This window comes from Erigeron canadensis, chromosome 9, assembly GCF_010389155.1.
Source record: "Erigeron canadensis isolate Cc75 chromosome 9, C_canadensis_v1, whole genome shotgun sequence".
Taxonomy (NCBI): domain Eukaryota; kingdom Viridiplantae; phylum Streptophyta; class Magnoliopsida; order Asterales; family Asteraceae; genus Erigeron; species Erigeron canadensis.
Genome location: NC_057769.1, coordinates 28,073,715 through 28,097,804, shown reverse-complemented (window position 1 = coordinate 28,097,804; position 24,090 = coordinate 28,073,715). Strand labels below are relative to the sequence as shown.

General features: G+C 33.5%; 3 protein-coding genes across 3 annotated transcripts; 1 reads left to right on the top strand and 2 right to left on the bottom strand.

Moving 5' to 3' along the window:
• Positions 1-5,643: 5,643 nt before the first annotated feature.
• LOC122582217 (kinesin-like protein KIN-10A) lies at positions 5,644-9,533 on the bottom strand. Its single transcript, XM_043754578.1, has 7 exons — positions 9,435-9,533; positions 8,485-9,155; positions 8,176-8,331; positions 7,991-8,098; positions 7,789-7,899; positions 6,269-7,657; positions 5,644-6,149 (listed from the first exon to the last, which is right to left on the bottom strand). Exons 2-7 carry the CDS (start codon positions 9,124-9,126, stop codon positions 5,790-5,792), a joined length of 2,766 nt encoding a protein of 921 aa, XP_043610513.1. The 5' UTR covers positions 9,127-9,155; positions 9,435-9,533; the 3' UTR covers positions 5,644-5,789.
• Positions 9,534-14,140: 4,607 nt separating this feature from the next.
• LOC122581312 lies at positions 14,141-16,771 on the top strand. Its single transcript, XM_043753522.1, has 6 exons — positions 14,141-14,384; positions 15,204-15,376; positions 15,773-15,854; positions 15,971-16,042; positions 16,152-16,324; positions 16,546-16,771. Exons 1-6 carry the CDS (start codon positions 14,157-14,159, stop codon positions 16,622-16,624), a joined length of 807 nt encoding a protein of 268 aa, XP_043609457.1. The 5' UTR covers positions 14,141-14,156; the 3' UTR covers positions 16,625-16,771.
• Positions 16,772-16,830: 59 nt separating this feature from the next.
• Positions 16,831-22,248, bottom strand: LOC122581311 (nuclear transport factor 2-like). Its single transcript, XM_043753521.1, has 10 exons — positions 22,161-22,248; positions 21,944-22,062; positions 21,136-21,270; positions 19,519-19,822; positions 18,937-19,187; positions 18,649-18,832; positions 17,751-17,872; positions 17,592-17,657; positions 17,385-17,466; positions 16,831-17,252 (listed from the first exon to the last, which is right to left on the bottom strand). The coding sequence occupies exons 2-10, from the start codon at positions 21,980-21,982 to the stop codon at positions 17,038-17,040; spliced, it is 1,398 nt and encodes a 465-aa protein (XP_043609456.1). The 5' UTR covers positions 21,983-22,062; positions 22,161-22,248; the 3' UTR covers positions 16,831-17,037.
• Between the last annotated feature and the right edge of the window lie 1,842 nt (positions 22,249-24,090).

Sequence of the window (24,090 nt, the reverse complement as noted above, 5' to 3'; positions counted from 1 at the left end):
AAATGGATGAATGTTGAATTTGGAAAAAGTGTAATAATTTTTTTTTAATGAAAGATACTAGCTAATAAACCCGGGTTCAACCCGGGCCGCTTAATTAAAAAGTTAAAACGAACAAATATATAGACTTATGTATGTCTGGTTCAACCCTATTTGCTTCTTTGGTTTGCTGGGAGGGGTTTAGGGGAGTTCTTACACATACCACTCGTAATTGTCAGATTCATGCTTGGTTGTATGCACATGGACATGTTTAATAGGTTTAAATGCCCTTTTTATTATGTATTGTCCATTTTGGGCTAAAGTGTGTAATGTGGTGTCTGTTATTCTTCTCTAATTGTAATGTAGTCAGACGATATTTGACCGACATGTATAGTTACTAAACTTTTTACACTCTCTATCTTTTGCCTCTTTTTGGCCATAAATCCTTTTGGAAGCAACCTCTGTACCTTCGTGTAGGGGTAAGGTTGTCTACATTCTACCTCCCCCAAACTCGGCTTTTGCCGGATTGGGTATCGTTGTTGTTGTATGTAATTTGTTGTCAATCTATTACGAGTATATTTTTTGATATGGAGATAGCAATATACTTATAAAGAAGAAAATTAATATATAAACTGATTAGGGTGATGAAAAAGTAAAACGTAACTAATATAAATCAATGGTAGATATAAAATTAAAATTAAAGAGCTTAAGAAAAATAATTTGTAACAAAATAAAGAGCTTAAGGAGTTTTTGAAAATAAAGAAAAACAATTATGACATCATAAATTTGTAAAAAATAGCTTAACAAAAAATGTTAGCATGCCACATAAGGAAAAAAGTTCAAAAAACAATTCTCTTTTATTAATATAAGAGATATCTTTTTAGGGTGATATTGATGAAATCTGAAAATTAACTCTATTTTAATTAAAAAGAAAAACATTTAACCTGTTATAGCAGGTCATCAGGTTAAAAATGGGCAACCATGTAAAAAATTAAAAAATATGTCGGTGATACATATCAATAATCAAGTTTAATGGACAACCATGTAAATGAGTGAAAGTACATTAGTTATCCAGTGACTTATATACATATGCTAAAAATGTTATATTTATGCTAAAAATGGATTTTGTTTTTCTTAAATGGATTTTGTTTTTCTTTCTAATAATGTAGACATATATTACTATACCAATATCAAATAAGGTTGTTGTGAGGGTAAATAGTTTTATTGTTGTTGGACGATGTATTATAGTTTTTGGGTCGTGTAGTGTGTGAGTCGTGGGTTGTATTTTACAGTTGTTGGTTATGTGGTCCATTTCATTCATAAATTAGATTTAAGTTCCGTGTATATATATAGAAAAAAACAAAAGCTAATAGTGTTAAAACATTTATATGTAGATATGTAATAATGTTATATATCTTTGTACGAATAACTTGCTTAAAACCTTACTTAATGAGATATACTTGAGGTATTAATGTGTGCATTGTCAAAACTATTTGCACTTAACAGTACTAATTTTGCAGTGAGGGTTGTTTTTGCTGTTCTAATAAGCAAAGAACTTTTACTTTGCTAGTTCCTTTCCAATATGGTCTATGTGGTTTCTTGGTTATTAAAGTTTAACTAGTTAACGAGTTGAGCAGAGCTCAAGCTCACAAAGTGTATGGCTCGATAGAAACACCCTTTATCGATTACTTGAGCTTAAATTTGTATCCTCTCTGTGATAATAAGTGTCAATCTTGGTATTTTTGTATAACCAATCAATCCGCGACTATGTAAAAGGATGTGCATACAAAAAGGACGGGTAAACCTATGCTAGCAAATTCTTGGTCTTAACAATAGAGCCATTGTCATTAACGCATACGTACAATGGCATAAATATATAAGCAGTAGCACCCAAATGGTCTTTGTCATAGTTGTAAGAAGAAATGGGTATGAGAGCAAGTATTTGCAGCATGATGATTGTTTTCCTTGCCATCTCAATAATGGCAGAAGCAGATGCACGATTCATCCCCTGCTGCCAAGAAGGGGTTAGTATCCAGTGTTGCCCTACGACTACCACCACCAATGGAGTCCAAGTCAGCACCGACACCCCAGACAAGTATCCGTCTAACATGGTCTTTTTCCGTGCGCAACAACCTTGAGTCACCATGCCACCCTTAATTATGCTCCAACCTAATAAACCCTTAACGAAATTCCAGATTATTATTTGTATCTTTAAATTCTGCGCATGTAAACGTCTTCTTATTGAGTTACACAACTATATATATGTATCATTGTGTACTGTACCTTATTGCATTTATACATGGGAAGGAATGACTATGAAGTAGCCGAAATCATATATCCATGTTTGATGGACCATAAAACTTGAAGAAGCACAAAATCAGATTTGTAATGATATACACACGACATATATCATTTTTGCCCTTGTCATGAAATCATATGAATAATGAGGATACATATTCAGATCTTAAAGAAGTTAGGATTCGGGTCACTTTAAACTAAAATGGTCTTGCTGTTAGAATATGATCACGTAAAATGAACGTATGTCCGGAAAGTATTTAAACCTACGGGGTCACACCTCAACGTGAATGTAACTATAAATTAATTAATATATTAAATGTAATTTATTAATTAATTTGATCACGAAGAACTAACGGAGGTCCGTTAAAAGAGTTAAAAGTTAACGGTACTTAACTAACGGACTTAACGGAGAAGAGTTGGAATTAGGAAACCCTCTAGAATAGTCTAGAGGGGGGGCCGATCGTCCAAAGGGTTTTAAAACCCTAAACTTGGTCATCAAGTTTCCTAAACACTATAAATAGAGGCCTAAGTTAATTGTTTTCAACACACAATCATTAGGTTTTCTAAAACCCTAAAAATCTCTTCTTCTCTCTTCTTCTTCTTTGGTTCAATCGACATCAACAACACAAAAGGGTTTCGGGGTTTTGTTTGGGTCGAATTAAGGAGCTAGCAACAAAGGGTTGTTCGGTTCGTGATCAAGTATTAGCATACATACACTCTAACATTGTATGTGCAATCGTAGAGAGGTTTAATTCAAACCTTCTTATTAAGGTTTCTTGCTTTATTCTCTCCAATTTAAGGTACACGTTTTCTATCTTGGTTAATTAATTAACTACATAGATCTTGTCTTCCGTTGCGTACTTTGTGATTTGATTTGATAATAGTTATATAACCAAACACTTGCTTGCCCCCAACTTATATTAATAGAGTCGGGCCCAGGAGAGGTAATCAAATTTCCAGAATCAGACATACATACATACATACATATACTAAATAGCAGGGAAAGTTTAATCGATATAACCTTGATCTTCAAACTATGACTTATATTTTAGATTACATTGCAAAAGATTTAAAATTGAAGCATTTTTAAAGTACCACTTCAACAAAGTGGAGATTTGAAACGTTTTTCCGACAAATAACATGTATACAGAAGCTTAATCAATAAATTTTACATATAAACTAGGATTTTTGACTACACATTTGTTAGATTGCCTGATCAATGAATCTAAAAGTTTGATACGATACACAACTTTGAGAATTCCAACTAATAAATGAAGCAAAAATGATGGAAAAGATCTATGTTGTTACGCTTGTTTCTTGGAGACATGGGAGTTCATTAAGTTTGGATTTTGCAAAGTTATGACTTTGACAGTAAGCAACGGGGATCAGCCCAAATAGGATATCTAAATAAGCAAACGGGGAATGAGCTTAAGTATGTAGTTGTACAATGTAAAAAAGAATAATTTACTGTTTGCATTTGTACATGTGACGTAATTTTGTTGTGAAAAATAAACTAAAATGTGGATGTCGCTGACATGTTTCAGGTGGCCTAGTGGTAAGCGTCGAAAAGTCAGAAACCTCTCAGAATTCAAATTTCACCGAGGATACATCCTGGACGGTCAAGGAAAAACATCGTTGTGGTATTGGTTAAACCACGTATATGATAGCCAAAAATTGAGATTGATAGCCAAAGCTTGGACTTTCTCCGATAGCCTGAACAGGCACCTCCCTCCGAAAATCGTTTTATTAGAGGTTGCTGATAGTGCTCAAGGGTTTAGTCATACATGTCAAGTTTGGGTGGGGTTAGGCAACAGGCACGGCTTTGGTGCATATGAGTATAAAAGATGATCTAATTTGTTTTATTAACCAAACTAACCTATTGAACTACCAGAGACAAATACGAGTAACCAAAACCGGCCTAAGAGCATCTGCAATGGTGTTTGAAGGATAGCTTTGTTTTTTGAGAAAAATAGCTATAGTAAAAAGGTTGATATCAGTGTGAGTAAAAGCTTTTTTGGACGAAAGGTTGAAAATCTTTAAACTTTTGATAAAAGACTTTTTTTTTTAATAGAAAGTTTCATTTTATCCCCTCAAAACTTTTATTTGTAACCTTGCTTTTCTATATTTTTGTTTTCTACCTTAATTAAAATTGCATAATAATTTAGTTTGTTTGATAATCACACTAAATATTTATATTTTTCATAAAAACAAAATTTATAATCGAAAACATCTCGTCAAAGCGAATCTCCGTATATTGTACCGCCAGTGTTTTGTTAGGGTGAGTAGTGTTTTGTTAGGGTGAGTGTGAATATAATAGTTACCTTTAAAAAATAAAAATAGAAAATACTATTCTTATTAGATTAATAAAAAAAAAAGGGAAATGAAAATATGAGGTGGAATTAAAAAAAAAGTCATTGGATGACTTGACCATTGTTGGTGTTCTAAGCTTTGTAAATTGATGTCCTATAACTTGTAGGTTTAAGATACAATCTAGGCAGGATCTTACTATCTTAGCTTATATATCAAATAAGGCAGCCAAACTAAAGGTTGTCGGACAAAGGATGGCAATTACTCGTTCTTGTGAAAGGTCATGGGAAGAAGGGTCAAAAGCGTGAAACTTGCTCAAAAGTCTTTTAATGCAAGGGCACATTCTTGAAATTCGTTTTGTAATTGTTTGTAACAATACTGTTTATTTATCCTATAGCTGAGGCATCGATTACTTATGAAGCATAAAAAAACTTGACTAAGCCTGTTTTAACAGTTCCGCATACGAAGTCTTCCAACCTGTTACCCGACCCATCCAATTCATCCATTTTCTAACAGTGCATTGGGCAACTGCCAAGTTTACCAGCAAACTCAACAATGTTAACCAATGACACAAAATCACGGGAGTTATAATTCAGCCTCTCTGTTTATTATGCAAATGCCTTATAAAAGAAACGAAAAGGACTCTTTTTTGATTCCTTACAAAAGAAGCGAAAGGCTGTGATTTTGATTACTCCTTTGAGCCGCTTGAATTATACGTATCATACTAACAAGATATTGCTTTCCAGAGCTTCCCTTTACCAACAAAATTTAGAAACCCGTATTCCCCTACCTGGCCATATATATTCTCAAAATGAAACTAAATTAAAGGTAATGACCAAACTGGATAAACAGTGTTAATGAAAAAGTACTTGATCCATCAAAAACAAGCATATACAGATTAAACCTTGACCCCCTCTTGGAGAAAAGAATATCTTGTTATATGTTAAAAAGAAAGAAGAAAGAAAACACTTGCTAAGTCAGAATCCCACAAGAGACGGACACTGGAGAAGGAAAGCCACATCTGACAAGAATTCACAAACCATTCAAGCTCTACAATAGAAGTAGTATCCATAACAAATTCATATTAGCATCATCCGAATCAGATTTTTGAACAATGCATCTTACAGCTAAACATCAGATAAGATTCACCAAAAGAGAGAGTACATAAATGTATATACTTGGCAAAAGACAAGAATGTTAACTTTTTCCTAAAAATGCGGTAATGCAGCTAGGTTAGGTGAAAAGGAATCGGAAGAAACTGATGTAACCTTGTTTTCCAGTGAAGTGAATGGGAGCTTGTTTTCCAGTGAAGTGAACGGGAGCTTGTTTTCCAGTGAAGTAAACGGGAGCTTGTTTTCCAGAGAAGTGAACGGGAGCTTATTTTCTGGTGAATTGAATGGCAGCTTGTGTTCCAGAGAAGTAATTGGGATAGGATTTGAGCTAAGTTTCTTTCCTGGACGTAGACAAGCAAGATACTGCCTCTTCATTTGGGCAGTGCTGCATGTCGGGAGTTTGCTTGCCAGCATGCATGCCTCCTCTTCTTTTGCCACTGGTGCACATGTTGGGTCCTGCACACATACATACATATATCCATAATATAAGTTAATCTCAAAGTTAAACAGTAAGACAAAGAAAAAGGACTGATAAATAGAGTAGCCAGTGTGGATGATAAAGGTCAAAAACATACCTCCCCAAGTGCAAGAAATGTGAAAGCTTGATTATCAGCAGCAAGATAGATTTCAATGAGCTTCCTTAAGTCTGCTAGGGTTGCATCTTTTACAAGTCTCACAGTTGTAATAACTTTCCCACCATTTTCAGTCGAAGCAGCTTCCCATTTCACAACAACTTCCACCACATCGGTCTTGTCATTTGAACAACTCAAGGGGCTGCAGTTTTCCTTCGAATCAGAGACAGCATGGCTCGTCATTTTGTCCACCAGGCTCTGTTTGACTTCAGCCTTGTCTAGTGGACTCTCAGTACTCTTGTTAGTAGCAGGTAATGGAGTGGCTGTGCGAGAAAGCTCTCTGTAATTTCCACAGAGTGTAAATATATTTTGGATGCGTAAATGCCTAGACGAGGCTGAATCTTGACCAGTACACTCAGAGTCAGAGGGTGCTAACAAGGAATCGATATCGAATTTAAGAGCAGGGGTGGGAGAATTCTTGACTGAATCTAAATATACCCTCTTTTCCTCAATGACTTCTTTCTGCACTTCCTCTGTTTGTTCTTGTTCTTCCTCCTCATCTTCCTCGAACACGGTACTCAAATAAGTTTTACTTGTTAAACTTGGGACATAAACATTATCCTCATATTCTTCATTCTTCAGATTCTCCATAAAGGGGTAACCAAGAATTGCCTGAATGCTAGAGCTGTTATTAGCTTTATGGTCACGTTTACCCATCTCCATATCCAATGATTTATCCAAATCCATGGATTTCTCCATCCCCGGATCCTCATCAGCATACATATCCATCAGTTTTTTTGCAAAATTGCTTCCCTCCGTAGATGACGATGGGACATTTTTATACCTGTTTTCGTTGGAGCAAGTTAATTCAGACTCGATCTCCTCCAAACGACGCCTGAGAACTTCAAGTTCTTTCTGCTGTTGTAACATCTTCTGTTCCATTTTCCTCCTTTCCATCTCAACAACCTGGTCAGCCATTTTTTGACACTCGTGTATCTTCTTTTCCAGTTCCTCCCTCAACATGTTATTAACCTTAATATTAATCTCCTCCTCACTCTTCTTCTCTTCAGCCTCAGCAAGTTTCGCCCTCAGACCAGCAATTTCTTCTTCTTTTTTCAAAAGCTGTTTATTAGCTTCAAGCTTCTCCTTCTCTCGTATCTTATTCTCCATTTGCAGTTTGCTAATGAATTGATCCATCGCTGCAATCCTTGATCCCAACACCACATCTGATGAAGAGGAATCTTCTGCCTTAATTGGTGTATGAGGTCCACGCACAATGCATTTGGCTTTTGCACCATATTCCAGTGTTGAAATCGTTTTATGCATTTCCTTGGGATCTGGGCTCGCACATAAAATCATAAGAATCTTCGACTTGTCATCTTCAAATGAGTCCTGTTCAAAACCCAGATGTGTATACATGTTAGCCACGGCACCAATCATACTTATGTTGTTGTTTCGGAATGAATCCATCCATCGACCATCATATACACCATATAATGTCAAATGTGAGATCAAGCGCTTACCTGCAAAAGCATGGTTAACTTGCTATCTCTGAATGGAACATGTGAATCACCATTCGCAATAGACTCTACCACTCTCTTCAATGCTACATTACCCTGATTGATCTTTGCGGTCTGCAAGTTAAATAGATAGTTAGCAGGTAACTTATAATACAAAATGTCTTGCTTGATATGTAAAAAATACTCTATAAACTCAGTAAAGTACCTGCATTTTGGCTTCGAATCCAACTTGACCAGCTTGTTCTATATTTTCAGATCCAGCCATGTCGACAAGCATTAGGCGTCCACCCACAGTTGGCACATCAAGAATTATCTACACCGGTATGACACAGATTTAATCAAAGCCACTTCATATTAGAAAAAAGAATGATTAACAAGAAAGGTTGTAACCATGCAGTGACTCCTGGAGCTTCTTTCATTGCAAAAGGTGCTTTTAATAATTCTGCGCTTCTCAACCTTCTGAATCTCTTTGGATATCTTCCCTGCTTCGGTTCCAGAGATGAAAGTGGCATTCTTTGCCTTCTTTCCCATTACTTCTAATTTAACCTGGAGTGTTAAAAACATAGCGTGTGAGTTTAATACTAAGGCGTATGAACCAAGGTAACTTACGTATATATGTAAATGTCAAGATACACAAACACAATTGAATAAATCTAAAATCACTCCCTCCAACCGATACCCAAATGACTCAGTAAGTACCTTGGAAGAATTGTTGGATCTGGACCAACCAGCCGTATTTGTGTTGGTGTTAGTAGACAATAGATCATAGATTTCCTCGTTGTAGATTTCCAGAACAGTAACTTGGACAAAACCCGCATTTTGCGGTTGATCATCCAAAATTTCCTTCAACGAATGGTAAACAATCCCTTCTTGCTGCTGCTTGAAACTACCAAACATCGTATGGGATTTCCCGGATCCTGTTGGGCCGTACGTCATAATGGTACAGGTATCCCCCTTTTTTACCCCTTCAATTCTTGATTGTATGTAACTCTTATAAAACCCATCAAGATCTTGGCTTTCAGAGAAAGAAACACCATCTAGGGTGAAATCCCTATACCCGATATCCGTTCTAACTCTAATTCCTAATTCATGAGGCTGCAAAACAGAAAGGTGCTGTATACGATCGGGATAGTCCCTTATTCGGGCGACAACTTCTACCGGGTGATCGAGAGTAGAACTAGTAGGGTTTGGGGAGGGTTTCATTGAATTGAAATTGAGACGATTTTTCGAATGAGGTGTTTTTATTATTTGATGATTACTATGGTTCGATTTTGAAGACGAAAAAGGCGTACTATGATTCGATTTCGAAGAAGGTGTTGTTGGAGGATGAAGAGGAGCCATTAAACCGATATTCGAGTATAACACCTAACCTGGGGCACAAATTAAAAGAAAAAAGAAAACCTAAATTTAAAGCTTCAAATATTCATTAACAGCTTGAAAAAAGACAATTAAATAGTAAATAAAATACATAGTAACAAATCTAAAAATTTCATTCATTCACAACTTATCAAATATTTAACAATTTTAACACAAATCCATCTAAAAAGCAGCAAACTTTAATATCCAGATCTAAAAAAACCCCTAATAAACAGCTTCAAAATAAAAAAAAAAATGAAATTACGGAAATTAGGGTAAATTAGTAAAATTACCTTCACAACTATACTTGATTTTTTCCGGCCGGGGATCGTTTTCACTAAAACCGACACCTGCTTCAACCAAATCGGACACTTCTGATCGTTATATATATATATATATATATATATATATATATAGTACTATATGGTTGATAATTGGAAGAAATGATGAATCAGAGGGAAAAAATTAGGGTTTGAGAAGAATGGATAAAAGATAGTGAGAGAGAGAAAGAAATAGATACGTTATAATTTTGTGAAATGTATTGAAAAAAAAAGAGAATGGGAGAGGGGATTCAAATTTAGAGGTGGGTCTTTTTTTTTTTAAATTTTGGGAATTGATAACGGTCGAGATTTCAAAAGGCAAATTGAAAATATGAGGGTCAACTAGTCAAGGTCATTTGGGGAATTTTTGATGTCCGTATGGTGAAGTTTCGTATCACCGTTTACCCTTATCGCTAACGACTTTTAGTAGAGTTTTATTAAGTTAATAAGTTTATTACGTGCAATGTCATTAACTTGATATTTATTTAGCCTTAACTCGGTTGGATCAAATGGTTAAAGTTTTTGTGTGTGAAAATTAAGGTCAAACGTTCGATTCTCATGTCCAGCAAGACTGTGGATTCTTTTCTACCTTTGGAATAATCAAGAAGTCGACTCTCTACTTTAGTTAGGATTAACATTGTATACATTCCAACATCTCTCACATACTGTTAAGTTGATATTTCTACACATGTTTATTGCTAATTCCTTCTAACTTACCAAATATGAAGGAAAAATTACCGCAATAGCCAAATATGCGTGTCTATATCCAAATATAGACACCTATAAAAAAAATCTACCATAATAGTCAATTTTTCTTTACCACCTACTCATTTTAGTAAGAATTATCAATTACCAATGTAATAATGCCAAGTGTTTTTTGTTAGGCCCCACATGTGTACTCTCCTCTCAAAATAATTCATCTCTTTTTATCTAATTCTTTTTTTTTTCAAGTCAATTTAGAAATAATTAAAAAGATGAACAATTAGGTAATATGATGAATAACAATTAGTGAACGATCATTTTTTTTTCTTTTCTTCCATGATTAGTATATTGATGGAAAATGATTTTTTTTGTTGGGGGCTTTTTTTTTTATGGATAACTTCCAATTGAATGAGTTATTTACATAATATTGTAATCTTGAGTTGTTTCAGAGGCTTTTTTAGTGCTTCAAAAACTATAAGTTGATACTACCACCTCTAAATTAGAGCACTAATTAATGAGCGATTGTAAAATGAATAAACGAGATATGAACTGCACAAAGTAAAGAACTTTGAAAGAATTTAAGCATTTGAACTAATTGTTGTTTGAAAAAATAAGTATTATCTTTATAATTTACAAGAGGTTAAATGGATCATACATAACCAGTTTTCTATGATTGTGCACATTCACAACAATTGAAGATCGTTTACTAATAGTTACCTATGTTACCTAGCTGCTCATCTTTTTAGTTATTTTTAGATTGACTTGAAAAATAAAACAAGATAAAAAAAGATGGATTATATTGAGAGGAAAGTCACATGTGGAACAAAAAACACTTGACATTATTACATTGGCTATTGGTAATTCTTACTAAAATAAGTAGGTGGTAAGGAAATATTGACTATTATGGTAAAATATTTTGTAGGTGTCTTTATTTGGATATAGACACTGATGTATGACCATTGTGGTAATTTTCCCAAATACGAAATTGAAAACATAGACACCACTAAAATAAGAAAATGACTCAAAATGAAAAGAAACATACAATGAATAGTTTCTCTGTGAGTACTGCCATCGAACTTAATCGACCTAATTGAATGCTGACTTGAAACCAAATGGTGGCCTTGCACTTGAGTCTTGAATTTACTTTACTTTCGTTTTGCCATCTTTTCGAGTATCCAAGCTTGCCTTATAATTGCTAGTTGTTTCAAGAATCAAGGTTTACTTGATTTGTTTTCTTTTTAGTAAGGTGAAGAAGGTTTTACATTATAATTGTAAACCAATTTGTGAGGAGATGTGATATAGGCGATCTGGTTGACGTATAAAAAGTTGAAACTTGTCGTTTTTAGTACAGACCAAAACGGTGCAAGTCATGCCGCGCAAGCAAACTTTATCTTGTTTCATAATGATCATGACCCATTTGAAAAATACAAGGATTATATACGGCTTTAGTGAGATTGCAACTCTTGGTAACCGATAGATAATGTTCAAACGATGAACTTCTTTCCCTTCTCCAACAAAGTAACAAGTAAGTAATATTAGGCTAATTTTTTAAAGTAATATTAGGCTAATTTTTTACTACATTATTCGTCTTTTCGATTCTGGACGGTAGTTTAATGATGATGATCCCCAACTTCCATTAAATCGAATACAATAACCATTCCAACAGCCGTGTACAAAGGCTTGCTTCTCATGCAGCTATAGATTACGAACATACCAGTCAGGTAAAACGTAAAAAGCAATTAACAAATATTCTAATACGCATAAAATTTTATGATATTCCATTAAATATATAGAGTTTTATCGACATTTGGATATTCGCCAGTCGCCACCGGTGCTACGAAAAGGAATTGCGTAGTAATGTGTGTTTGTTTATGCCGTAAGAGATAGAAATGAATTATTTTATTTTGTTGTATACTTGTATAAAACACTAAGGCAAAATGAACTTGTCTTTCATGACCATTGACACCATGGCCGGTGATGGCCATCAATTTTACACTTTTTAGTCAAAATAATATAAAGTCAAAGTCAGACTTTTGCATGGCGTACGTTTTTTTGGAAAGACATAAGTTAATATTGAATATAAGGGGATGACAACCCACCTTCCACTCTTTTTTTCACTACTTACTTTTAACCAATCATATTATGTCACCTTAACTCCATCACTCACTCACCACTCATCCGAATTTTGTTGTCATCCGATCACTCACTTTACCACTCACTACTATTTAATAAAATGTAAACTTAAAAACAAAAATAAAATCAAATCATATGTAATGATTGAAAGAAAATGGATTATGGAGTGCGTGGTCTGACCACTCATTTTGACACGACCACTCGTGGTGAGGGGTTGACGGCGGTGTTCCAACGTGGTGCCACACCAATTATTCGTCTATAATTCATCCAATGCCAACCCCCTAAGGAGTTTACAATACTTGTCGTAACTAAATTTGCATTAGAAAGTCCCTTTACAAAATAAGTCCCCAGCAGTTAGAGTCTGATCATGAATATCATGATGTCTAACATATATTGTCGTAACTAATTTGATTTGTTATTTCCTCTTTACTTTTTAACGTCTAGTAAAAAAAAACTTTTTTTACTACAACTAAATATTCAAAAATATTTATACCAAGATAAAATGAGTAACTTGTTAACATTTTATTTATACAAAATAACCAACAGCCGGAACATTACAATATTTACTAGTAAATAAAAAATAATTAAACTTGAAGCAAGAAACATTATTATAAATATTCTTGCATAATTGCATCTTTTGTAGAAATTTATCGATCCTTATCAAACAAAAATATATCAAAACTATAAGTCACTTTTCTATTAGTGTATGGTGTATTGGTGTAAAAACCTAATTTTTTAACCAAGGAAAAGTAATATTAGATTTGCATATGCAATCTTTGCAACCAGAAGTAGCCAGACTCGTGAACATGCTAGATGATAAACGGAGAGCTAGACTTGCTTAGCTTACAAAGTTAGCTTACTAATGTGTGTTTCTAAACGTAAAATATCGAAAAATTAACTATAGTTTGTAGACATGTGAGTACCTTTAGTATTTTATTAAAGGTTGATATATTATCATACTATAACTCGTGAGTATTCTATCACAACCAACTTATTACACCTAGCCATGTTCGCGAAGCCATAACCATCACGCCGCGCGCGACTCTCTTTATTTATTCCAAAAGTAAAAAATTTATAAAATGCTTAGATTATCTATTACTCCTTTATAATGATTATTCACCTCCTATTTTAGGAAAGGGTTAGAAAATAGTTAGATGGAAAATTACTAGATTGCCTTTAATAAACAAACCTTATGAAAAGGGTTATTAGATATTACCAAAATTACCCTTAATGAATTAATTTACACTTTAAACCTTTATCTTCTAAAATATCACTATCATCATTGTATTAACTTACACGGTTAGATCACTCGACACCAATTGTCGATGTCATCGATTACCACCCATCACCAATACCACTAAACCACCGTCGCCGTATTGCACGGGTACAATATTAGTCATCTAAAAAAAATACAAGTAATGAGTTAATGTCATTATATCAAACGATTAATTTGATAGTAATTCTATTTCACTAGATTAAAATATTCATCCAACTTGCTTTTTATTTTCTTCTATTTCACTAGATTAAAATTCTATTTCACTAGATAAACAAATGGTGAAGTGTTCTTTTGTAGCTTTTTTTGTGGATCTTCTGATTTTTTTATTTAGAAAATAAAAATATATAAACAAAAGAAAAGTCAACTAAGAAAATCTTGAACCAAACGAACAGTCATCAGAAATTATCAACACCACAAGCTCTATTTAAAACACAAAAAAACTCTTTTCTTATACAGTAATGTTCAAAAAAAAAATAAAAAAATTGTAGCCCATATACCTTATTTTGATAGTTTTGATTTCTATCCACAAAATAAATCAAGATTTATTATAAAGTTTAATCTTTTTATACATATATATATATATAATGTTGCATACAGAGCCATCTTTTTCTGTATATGCAGATGGAGAGGGGTTAATTGATGTTGGAAAAAGGGATACAAAAGGGAGTGGTGAGTTCAGTTTTGGAGAGATAATGGGATTTGAGAATTTGGGCATTGTAGAAAAAGAAGATGTTAAAGAGAATTATATGAAGTTGGTTGATGAAGATCCTTCAAACCCTTTGTTCTTGAAGAATTATGCTCATATTTTGAAGGTAAAATACATTTACCAAATATGTATAACTATATTTGCTTTTTGTTCATTAGTCTTGGAATGGTTTAGACAGATTTGAGTTTCAGCAAATGTTATAAAGAAGAGAAAGCAATTAACTTTAATAAGTTGTTGTTTAGGTGATTATAGTTATAATGTTTTATAGTCCATTTAGGATGCCTTTAGGAATTAGGATTGCTTATTAATCAAGAAAATTATGATGAATGGGTGGCCTGAAATAAAAATATTCATAGTTAGGGGGACCTTCTTATCTTGTGTATTATAACTATTATCTCTAAAAAATGTTGGTATATCAAGCTAGGTGATTTTTATTTACATACATGTAAAAACAATTTAGAAATTGATTATCTGCTTACATTCTTTAAGTCACTGTCAGTTACACAAATACATATGTTCAAGATTTGATACTTTTGAAAATGCATATACAGTGGAAACTGGCACACAAAAAAAGGGCAAAAATGGAACCCTTTTTGGAGTGTTCAGATATGCATTTTCATATTGATTATTATTGCTACTTTGAAGATCCAGATTAGAAGTTAATTAACTGAGAGATAGTTGAAGTAATATTGTTATCGGAAGCTGTTTCCATACTTCTTTTTTCTGTTTTTGCAGAACCTATTTACATTTATATGCTGTTTGGTCATTTTGATCATTAAATATTATAAAAGTTATGAACTATTTTTACTATATAAGTCTAAGAGCTAGATAATGGAAGGGCATATGGGGTCCTTTTGTGAGTCATTATACAATGTTCCGTTATTATGAAGTGAATTAATGCATTTAAACTTCACTGACATGACAGTCGAATGGGGATCTTAATGGAGCTGAGGAATACTACTTCCGTGCTACACAGGCAGATCCTAAAGATGGTGAAATCCTAATGCAGTATGCTAAATTGATATGGGAGCTTCATCATGACCAAGATAGAGCCTCAGGTTATTTTGAGGCTGCTGTTCTTGCCGCTCCTCAAGACTGGTGAGTATTTTGAAGGTTGGATAATGAATTATAGTTAGTAGAATTTTTTAGTTTGGACCATGTTGACCCAATCTTCTTCGGCCCATTTTAGTTTTTCCGTAAATAACTGATTTGTGAAATATAAGACTTTCACGTAAACCCGTGTCAAACCATTCATGACTAAATGAGCCAAATATGCCACCTCTAAATCTAATGACTTGCTATATCCATAATGGATATGGATTTAGCTATGATGATAAAGCTCTTATATGATATAAAGTTTAAAACATCCCAAGGACTTCTAGTAGATGATTTTGAGAGTTTGTATTGATTTTGAAGTTAGTAATTGCTGAAAAGCTCAAATGTTTGTTTAAAATGATATTGTCGAAAATCTGATTGAAGTATATTTGTTTGCAGTGATGTTCTTGCAGCATATGCACGCTTCCTCTGGGAAATAGATGACGACACAGAGAATAATGAGGCAGCTACACCCACTAAGGTAATTCTGCACATAATTTTTTTACGTGAGCGTTTCCTCATGGATTAACATACAGACAACGGTTCATGTTTGAATAGTAATCATATTTGACATGAGCTAGAATGTTTCTAATTCAGGAATCTTTGGCAGTAGATGAAAATTGCCGTGAGCCTTTGCTTCTTAGAAACCACGCCCAGTTTCTTCAAGAGGTAATTTTTCCGTAACCCAGACATACTTTTTGGCTGTGAGGTTATAGGATCGTTTATAAGAGAGCAAATATGTAGAATTATTTATATATGTTTGGTCTTTGGTTCACAGACCAAGGGAGACTTTAAAGGAGCCGAGGAGTATTACTCACGTGCAGTGCAAGCCGATCCTGGGGACGGCCAATTGGTTTCACAATACGCTCAATTGGTGTGGGAACTTTACCACGATCAACACAAAGCCTCTGGTTACTTTGAACAAGCAGTAGAAGCTGCTCCAACCAATAGGTACCATTTACCCTTTTTATAGTGTTGATATGCAGCACACGATAGTCGATAGATGTTTCAAATGACCAACTTTCAGGCACTTTTTTTTTCCGTCATCCCTTTAAAATATTACTACAATAATACAAATTCTGAACAGCTAATACATTTATAATCATATTTTTTATTTTCATTTTAGAACAGCACATTTATAATCATATTACTTTTATTCTCATGTGTTTCAGTGATGTTCTTGCTGCATATGCCAAGTTTCTTTGGGAAGCAGATGAGGAAGCCAGTGACAAACAAGCAGAAAAGCTTTGACCAGCTAACTAAACATAAGCCAATCAATAGCACACTAAGATCGAAACTTGAGCAATGTCATGTCTGATGTAAACTTACTGTAGTTTATACTGTGTTTTCTTATATGTTTTCAAGTGTAAAACAGGAATTACTAAACTTTTAGCTTAAGTGGATGGACTAACGCACCAATATAGACTTACACAGTATATAAGAAAGAGAACAGACAGTAAACGACACAAAAACTGCATACACTAATCTATTTCTGTAGGTCAAAATCTCAACTGAGAGGGGCATCCCAAAGTTAAATATATCGAGATGCATACCCAGTACAAACTAACTCATTAATCAATTGCTTTCTTTCAACGCTATAATGCTAGTAATGAACAGACAAAAACATAACATGTAGGCATGGGTTTCATGGCTAAGCAATTCCTTCAATCCGATGTAATGTGACCATTTTTAGGAGCCTGCTGAGAGTTGGAATAGTTCTGGTCTTGACGTGATGTTTGACGATAGTAACCATTGCCTCTTGTTCGGTTGTGATCACGATGATCATTGCCATCATGGCCATTCGATCGGCTATAGTTTCTGCCTCCAAAACGCCCTCTTCCATCTGCTTGGTAGCCACCCCTGCCTCTTCCTCTTTCTCCTACATACATTAGATGTAGTAAGCATATAGATTCTACATGGATATTTAAAAATAGAATAATTCACAGATAGGATAATTTGGCCTTCAATTTGCAGACACAGTGGGTATAGATGTATAGTTCTAGGCACATACTTCCACCTCGGTACACATTGCTCCTATTGGCCCGCCTTCCTTCAATGTATACCTGCTTCCCACAAATCTCAGCAGTCGAAGCCTGCACAGTTGATGTTAAGTAATATTATGAGATTCAGTACAAAGCAAATTTACTACTTAAACAAGAACAATATTCAAGGATATAAAAAACATACAAAATGAAATAATAACAGTTACAAATCACACCTTGATAGCATTGTTAACGCCAGTCATGTCTTCATATTCGACAAATGCATAGCACACGTTCAGATCCTGCATCCATAACAATAACTCATTAATAAGCATCTTTAAAGGCTCAAAAGACAGACCAACATTAACTCATTAAGTATGTCAAATAGAACTAACCTTTCTGGTTCTGATAGCAACACCATCTTGCCTGATCTTACCAAATTTCTTGAATACCACCTCAATATCAGAAGGATTTGCAGTAGATGGAACATTTTTCACATAAACAGACTTCATCTCACCTAGTATATGGCCAATATACAGGTATCAATAAAATAACCGTATTAAAGAGCAGAATCATATATCTGCTGACAGAGACGGGGTTAAATGTGTGTATATATATATATATACACGGATATACTAAAGAAAAAAGGAATTGTATCTAATACATAATCACAACTATCAAACGCCACCAGTAATAACATAACCCCCGGGTATCAAAACATCTCACGGGGGTGTTGTAAATGTTTGAAGACCAATTATAGGATATTGAATAAATAAAATGAAATGATCTCTTAAACAAAGTTAAAAAGAGGTAAATATATTATTTTGATATCATACTTCCATATCAGTTTTGTTGCAGTTGCTATGGAACCAATTTCCAAAACACATCACTAACACTTAAGAGTGTAGGGAGTGGAGAGAGATGGAGGAGTGGTACCATGTGATACCACAAGCTACACCGCCCCCTCCTTTGCAAGATGGTGTTAGCAAGATGAAAATTGGGATGGTCTTCAACCAATTGATCTTGCACTCTCTCTCTTATTCGCTGTCATTTTGTGACAACGATTATTGTCTTATCTAAGTAATTTGTGAGTGAATATAAAAGTAAGATAAAGAGAAAATTAAAAGAAATGAGAGATGACCACTCCTTGTAAAATGGGATAAGGAAAGATGGATGATGTGGAAGTTCTGTTTATCCACACTAAAAACTCATTATTGTGACACTACCAGATAATCAGTATCAAAAAGCACAAACAACACCTCCTAAAAAGCAGATAAAATAATAGAAAGGTACCTTCATCATCGGCCATGGATATATCTTCCATTGCCTCAGCCCCAGATCTTTCAGCAGTTTGAGCAGAAGTAGACTGCTGTGCAGGTTGCTCTATTACATGATTCAACTCTGAAGGAGATTTACTCTTCGTTACAGGCTGCTCTCTTGGTGCTGATTGTGCAGAATGACCTTTGGCAACTTGCAACTTCCAGAAACAATAATGACAATAGTTGAGTGTCAGGACAAGGACAATACATGTATCAAATGTGTTACTTATAGACTAATAAGGGCCAAAGATAGATTGCATACAATGGAAGCATAAGTATGCTTTTGAGGCTCTCCTACAACTTCTACAACCGGAGTTGAATGGTCTTGTAGTTTCAGCGTATTTGGGACAGAACCATTTGTCTGAGCAGCATAGTTGTCTTTAAGAACGCTTTCAGACTCGGGGACTTGCAACTGTTGCTCTTGGAAAGAGTAATTGTTCACATTACCATTTTCTGCAACGGTCGTCGGCGGCACAAATGCCTGCACATCACCTCCCACCATGTAGCTTGATGCTGAGAACAAGACAATTTTCAAGCAAAAAATTATTAAACAGTCAAAGAACACCATAAAATGTCACATATATGAAGCATATATTTGATCCAGGACGATTCAGTAGAAAGATGGGATTTCCTAGTTCATGCCATCATGAATATTTGCTAAAACATAGCCAAATTAATTATCGAAACTAAATGCATTTTCAATTATCATGCATGGACCCACAACTCTTGTTCAAATCAGAAAAATTCATACTCAAGTATACGATTGTTGGATCTGCAGCTAGCATAACTTTCTTGAATGCCAATTTAATTACACATAATTTCGCGAGGCAATAAACCAAAATACCTTGTTCCTGGATAACAATTGATCCATTCATCTTGGATACAAGATCATTTTGAGTCACATACGCAACAGGATGATGAAATGGCTGGTCATCAGTGAAGTGGAAGATATCATTCAGGACAAAGTAACCTTTCTCTTGCGGTGCCAGGAAAAATGTCTGCACAAAAGTCCTCCGGCCATTGTAATCTTTTACATGCACTGAACCAGCAACCAGTACAAGAACGCCTCTATCCCAGGATTCAAGGGCATGCACAGTCTTGATTTCTATTCCAGTGTAATTAAGAGACATGACAATTGCATGGATTTGCTGCAATATATAATGGAGATACATAATAAGTACCGAAAACAAGAGATAATATACCATACAATACCACATGAAGACAATTACAATATCTACTCGAACCCTCCTAATAAAGTGGGTTACAGTATGGCACAGACCAACATGATGGTATATGAAAATAATGCATCATAGTGAGGAGCAACAATAACCAATAACTTGTGAGTTGTGAATGTACTCAAATTTTATGAAGTACACACACATACACATATATATAAAATGCAAATTCCCTAGTGATTTGGGGGAGGGGGTTGAGATTATTCCTTTTTTACAGAGTTTTTCAGCTTATTGCGTTAATGTTCTTGGTACAGCTCCTAAAAACTTTTGAGTGTTACAATGGACACCACGTGCTTCTGCTTATCAGTTATTCACGTTAACTTTGAAAGTGCTGCTTGATGTGCGTTTATGTAAAACTTATCAGCTTAATTAAGTTCTTTTACATGTATGATCAGGATTTGCCACACACTAAAAAAACAACTTGTCGGCTAATTTTTTTTTTTACAACGGCATTTAAAATTTTATTAAAAAAAGCTAGTAAGAATCTAGCAAGTACAAGACACACGCGAATCGATCCAACTGAAGAACGAAAATAAGCAAATCCAACTTATTGGCTTATTGCTTTTTAATACAGTAAGCAAATCCAAATACGTTATCTTGATTGCATTTAATACAGCTGATAATCTAACGACCACTTCGATAGCACACACAGTTCTAATGATAATCCATAATACCCAAAATGAAATCGCAATAAAAACCAACATCAAAATAACTGTCTCTCAGTTGTAACCATAAACACCGACTAAATACACACTTATTGTCGAAAAGAATAAGCTGTTTTGTGCTTACTTGCTTACTCTACACTGAAAGTAATCACCTTTTTATGGAAAAGAACCAATAGCATTGCTTATTTCTAAACACTTGAAATAAGGACAAGCTTACTAGAATCAGCTTAATCTGTTTCAAAAAGCAGCTTCTAACTTAAATTTATCACTGCCCATTACACCCCTGAATAAGCTAATAAACCCTTTCAAGTAAGCTTTATCAAAACACTTAAAGAAGTGCTTATTATCTGTTACAAACTGCAATCCTAATGACTTAGTACTTCAAAGGGCAACATAATTTCCTACCATTTTATTTTGTAAACCGGCAACAAAACTCAACAGTCTTGCTATATCTATATATATGACAGTTCTTAGGTAATACATATCAATATACCTAAAATTTATCACAATGAATAAGAATTAAAGTTCAAAAAAGAATCAAAAATATATTTACAAATTTACCAGCATGGAAGTAGCAGTCTCTCTGTTATGACCGTCAACACGAAGCAACGTACTTCTTTCGGTATAAAACTGGTGAACATAATCTGGTTGCGTTTGCAGGACCTGATAATAATGTCCTACGAAATACGTACCCACCTATACACAAACAGACCTTGATAATCAACTCTATGCAATAACAAATGCATATAAAGTTAAAGTATAGATACAAAAACTACAAAAATGAAAACCTAACAGCGCGTTTAATTGTGGAAAACTCCCCTGGTTTCAAAGATTAAAAAAAAAATCGCTTTTTTAAACAAAAAGAAAAAACAAAATTTCTGTAACTAAATGCAACCTAAACAGGGGTACTTAAAAGGTAAAGAGGCTAAAACTAGGGCTTTACACCCCCGATTTTCGCAATCGAAGTCCTTTTGTATATAAAAAAAATCTAAAACTGTATTTTTGAGACGAATTGCACATAAAATTTGTAATCGATAAGACCCGATTTCATAAGTTCACTTTAGGCCCTAAAATCTAAGTTTAACAAGTTAAGGGGTGTTTGGAATTGCTTTAAAAAAAGGGTTTTTTCTACTTAATAAAGCAAGAAAGTACCTATCTGCTTATAAAAAAAGTGTTTTTTTTTACTAAAATAAGCAATTTCTGAAAGAAAGATTGTCAATTTTTGTCTGTTCATAAAAAACAAGCAATAAACAGAAAAAGAAGCAATCCCAAACACCCCCTTAATGCAATAAATATATATATATATATATATAAATATATAATAGATATAAACTATAGATACAGGGAAGTAAAAGAAGAAGGTAACAACCTGAGCAGCAGTGACGGGTAGATGAAACGGAGTAGCCATAATAATAAAAAAGAAAAAAAGAAAAAGAAAAACCCTAATTAAAAACCCTAGATCCGCAATGCGGCTGTTCAGCTCAAGATCTGTAAAAGGATAAAATAATAATAAAGAATTAAGATAAGATTTTTTATTTTTATTGAATAAAAATCATGAAATTTAGGGAAAAAGAAAAACAAGAGACCTTTTTTGATACACAGGGGTGCGAAAAGAAATGAAAAATGAGGGTTTTAGAGAGCCGTCATAAGTGGAGCGTTGGCGCGTTATATCATTATTTTATTTTTATTGTTTTATGAGAAGCACGTGTGGTGTAGAGATTGAGATTTTTGGTGTCTTGATGAAATTTAGGGAGATTATTTGTAACTAGATTAAATACGCACATAAAAAATTACAATAATTTATAGTTATGTTTATAATTATTCATAATTTATGATAATATAAAATGTTGTTAGATTATGACCGATGCAAACAATAAAATTATAATAATAATGAATATATGATATACGTTAAATATGTTAGGGTATGACTAATTATAAATATGTATAAATGATAAAAATGTTTTTTGTGATATATATTTAATTAATAAGTATAATATAATAAATACTTTTAAAAAATAAACATAATATAATAAACAATCTCATTTGAAAAAGTAATTATTATTGAATTAATAAAAAAATAATATAATGCGTATAAACATCTTTATACTCATATAAAAATTAAAAAAATATATTCGGATTGATGATTAGGATTAAAATTAATGATTAATCTCATACACGACAACATAAATATAACAAACTATATGATTATTCATAATTTATGATAATACAAAAATTGTTCAGATTATAATTGATGCAAACAATAAAATTATAGTTTATGAGTATATGATATACGCCAAATATCTTAAAGCATGACTAATGAAACATAATATTTATATATCATGAAAATCTTTTTTACGATATATATTTAATAAATATAATATAATAAATACTTAAAAAAAAACATAGTATAGTAAATAATCTCATTTGAAAAAAGATAATTATCATTGAGTTAATAAAAATAACATAGTAATGTTTATAAACATCTTTATACTCATATAGAAAATAGAAAAATAAATATTAATGTGATGATTAAAATCATACATGTCAACATAAATATAGCAAATTTAATGGAAAAAATGACAACTAATTAAAAATCAAATGTGGTAAAAAACTAAAAATGTCACATAGAAAAAAATATATCCTCTCTTAGTTATATAAAGAGATTTAATGAAGATTTTATACTTTAGAGTAAAATAATATCTTGATCATGGTGTAATACCTTGTTTATGAAACGTTGAATTTCGCTGGAAACTTTGTGTCGTAATTCGACAGCAGGAGGTCTAGCATACGTTGTTTTAACCAGGTTTGCGCTAGAGAACTCCCTCGAAACAGAAATGCCTATTTCAAATATCCGATGGGGGGGGACCCTACTAATCCGCTCAAAGGAACGACGATTAATAGGGGTAAACTCTGTCCCCTCGAACTTGAACCTAGGTATACCCAAGTCAAGCCCTCATAAAGAAACTTAATTCATATGTCATCCTCAATGTTTGAACACAAGACATGTTGCAAAGGGGATGACCTTTCAACCATTGAGCTAAAGCTCAAAGACTTAAAAAGTTTATGGTACCTTTAAAAATGTGTTAATAGCTCATATATATATATATATATATATATATGGAGGATGGGAATATAAGGCTGTTAGGTACTTAAGCTTAGATGTCGGACACTCACATATTAATTTTTTAAACCATCAAAATCATGGGGCCCAGACATTTATTCATTAAACAATATATAACAAAATATTAGTATGTGAGGAGTTCCACACCTAAGCTTAGGTGTCGGACAGTCTTATATTCACTTTTGCCTATATATATATATATATATAAGTGAATGTTGACATATGTTATAGCCTCTTATCTACACTACTTCATTATATATATATATATAATATATATAAAAGTGAATGTTGACATATGTTATAGCTCTTATCTACACTACTTCATCATAATAAAGTAAGGATATATAGGTAAATTAATACACAAAAGCTTAGAGCTTTTATGAAACACTAGGTCT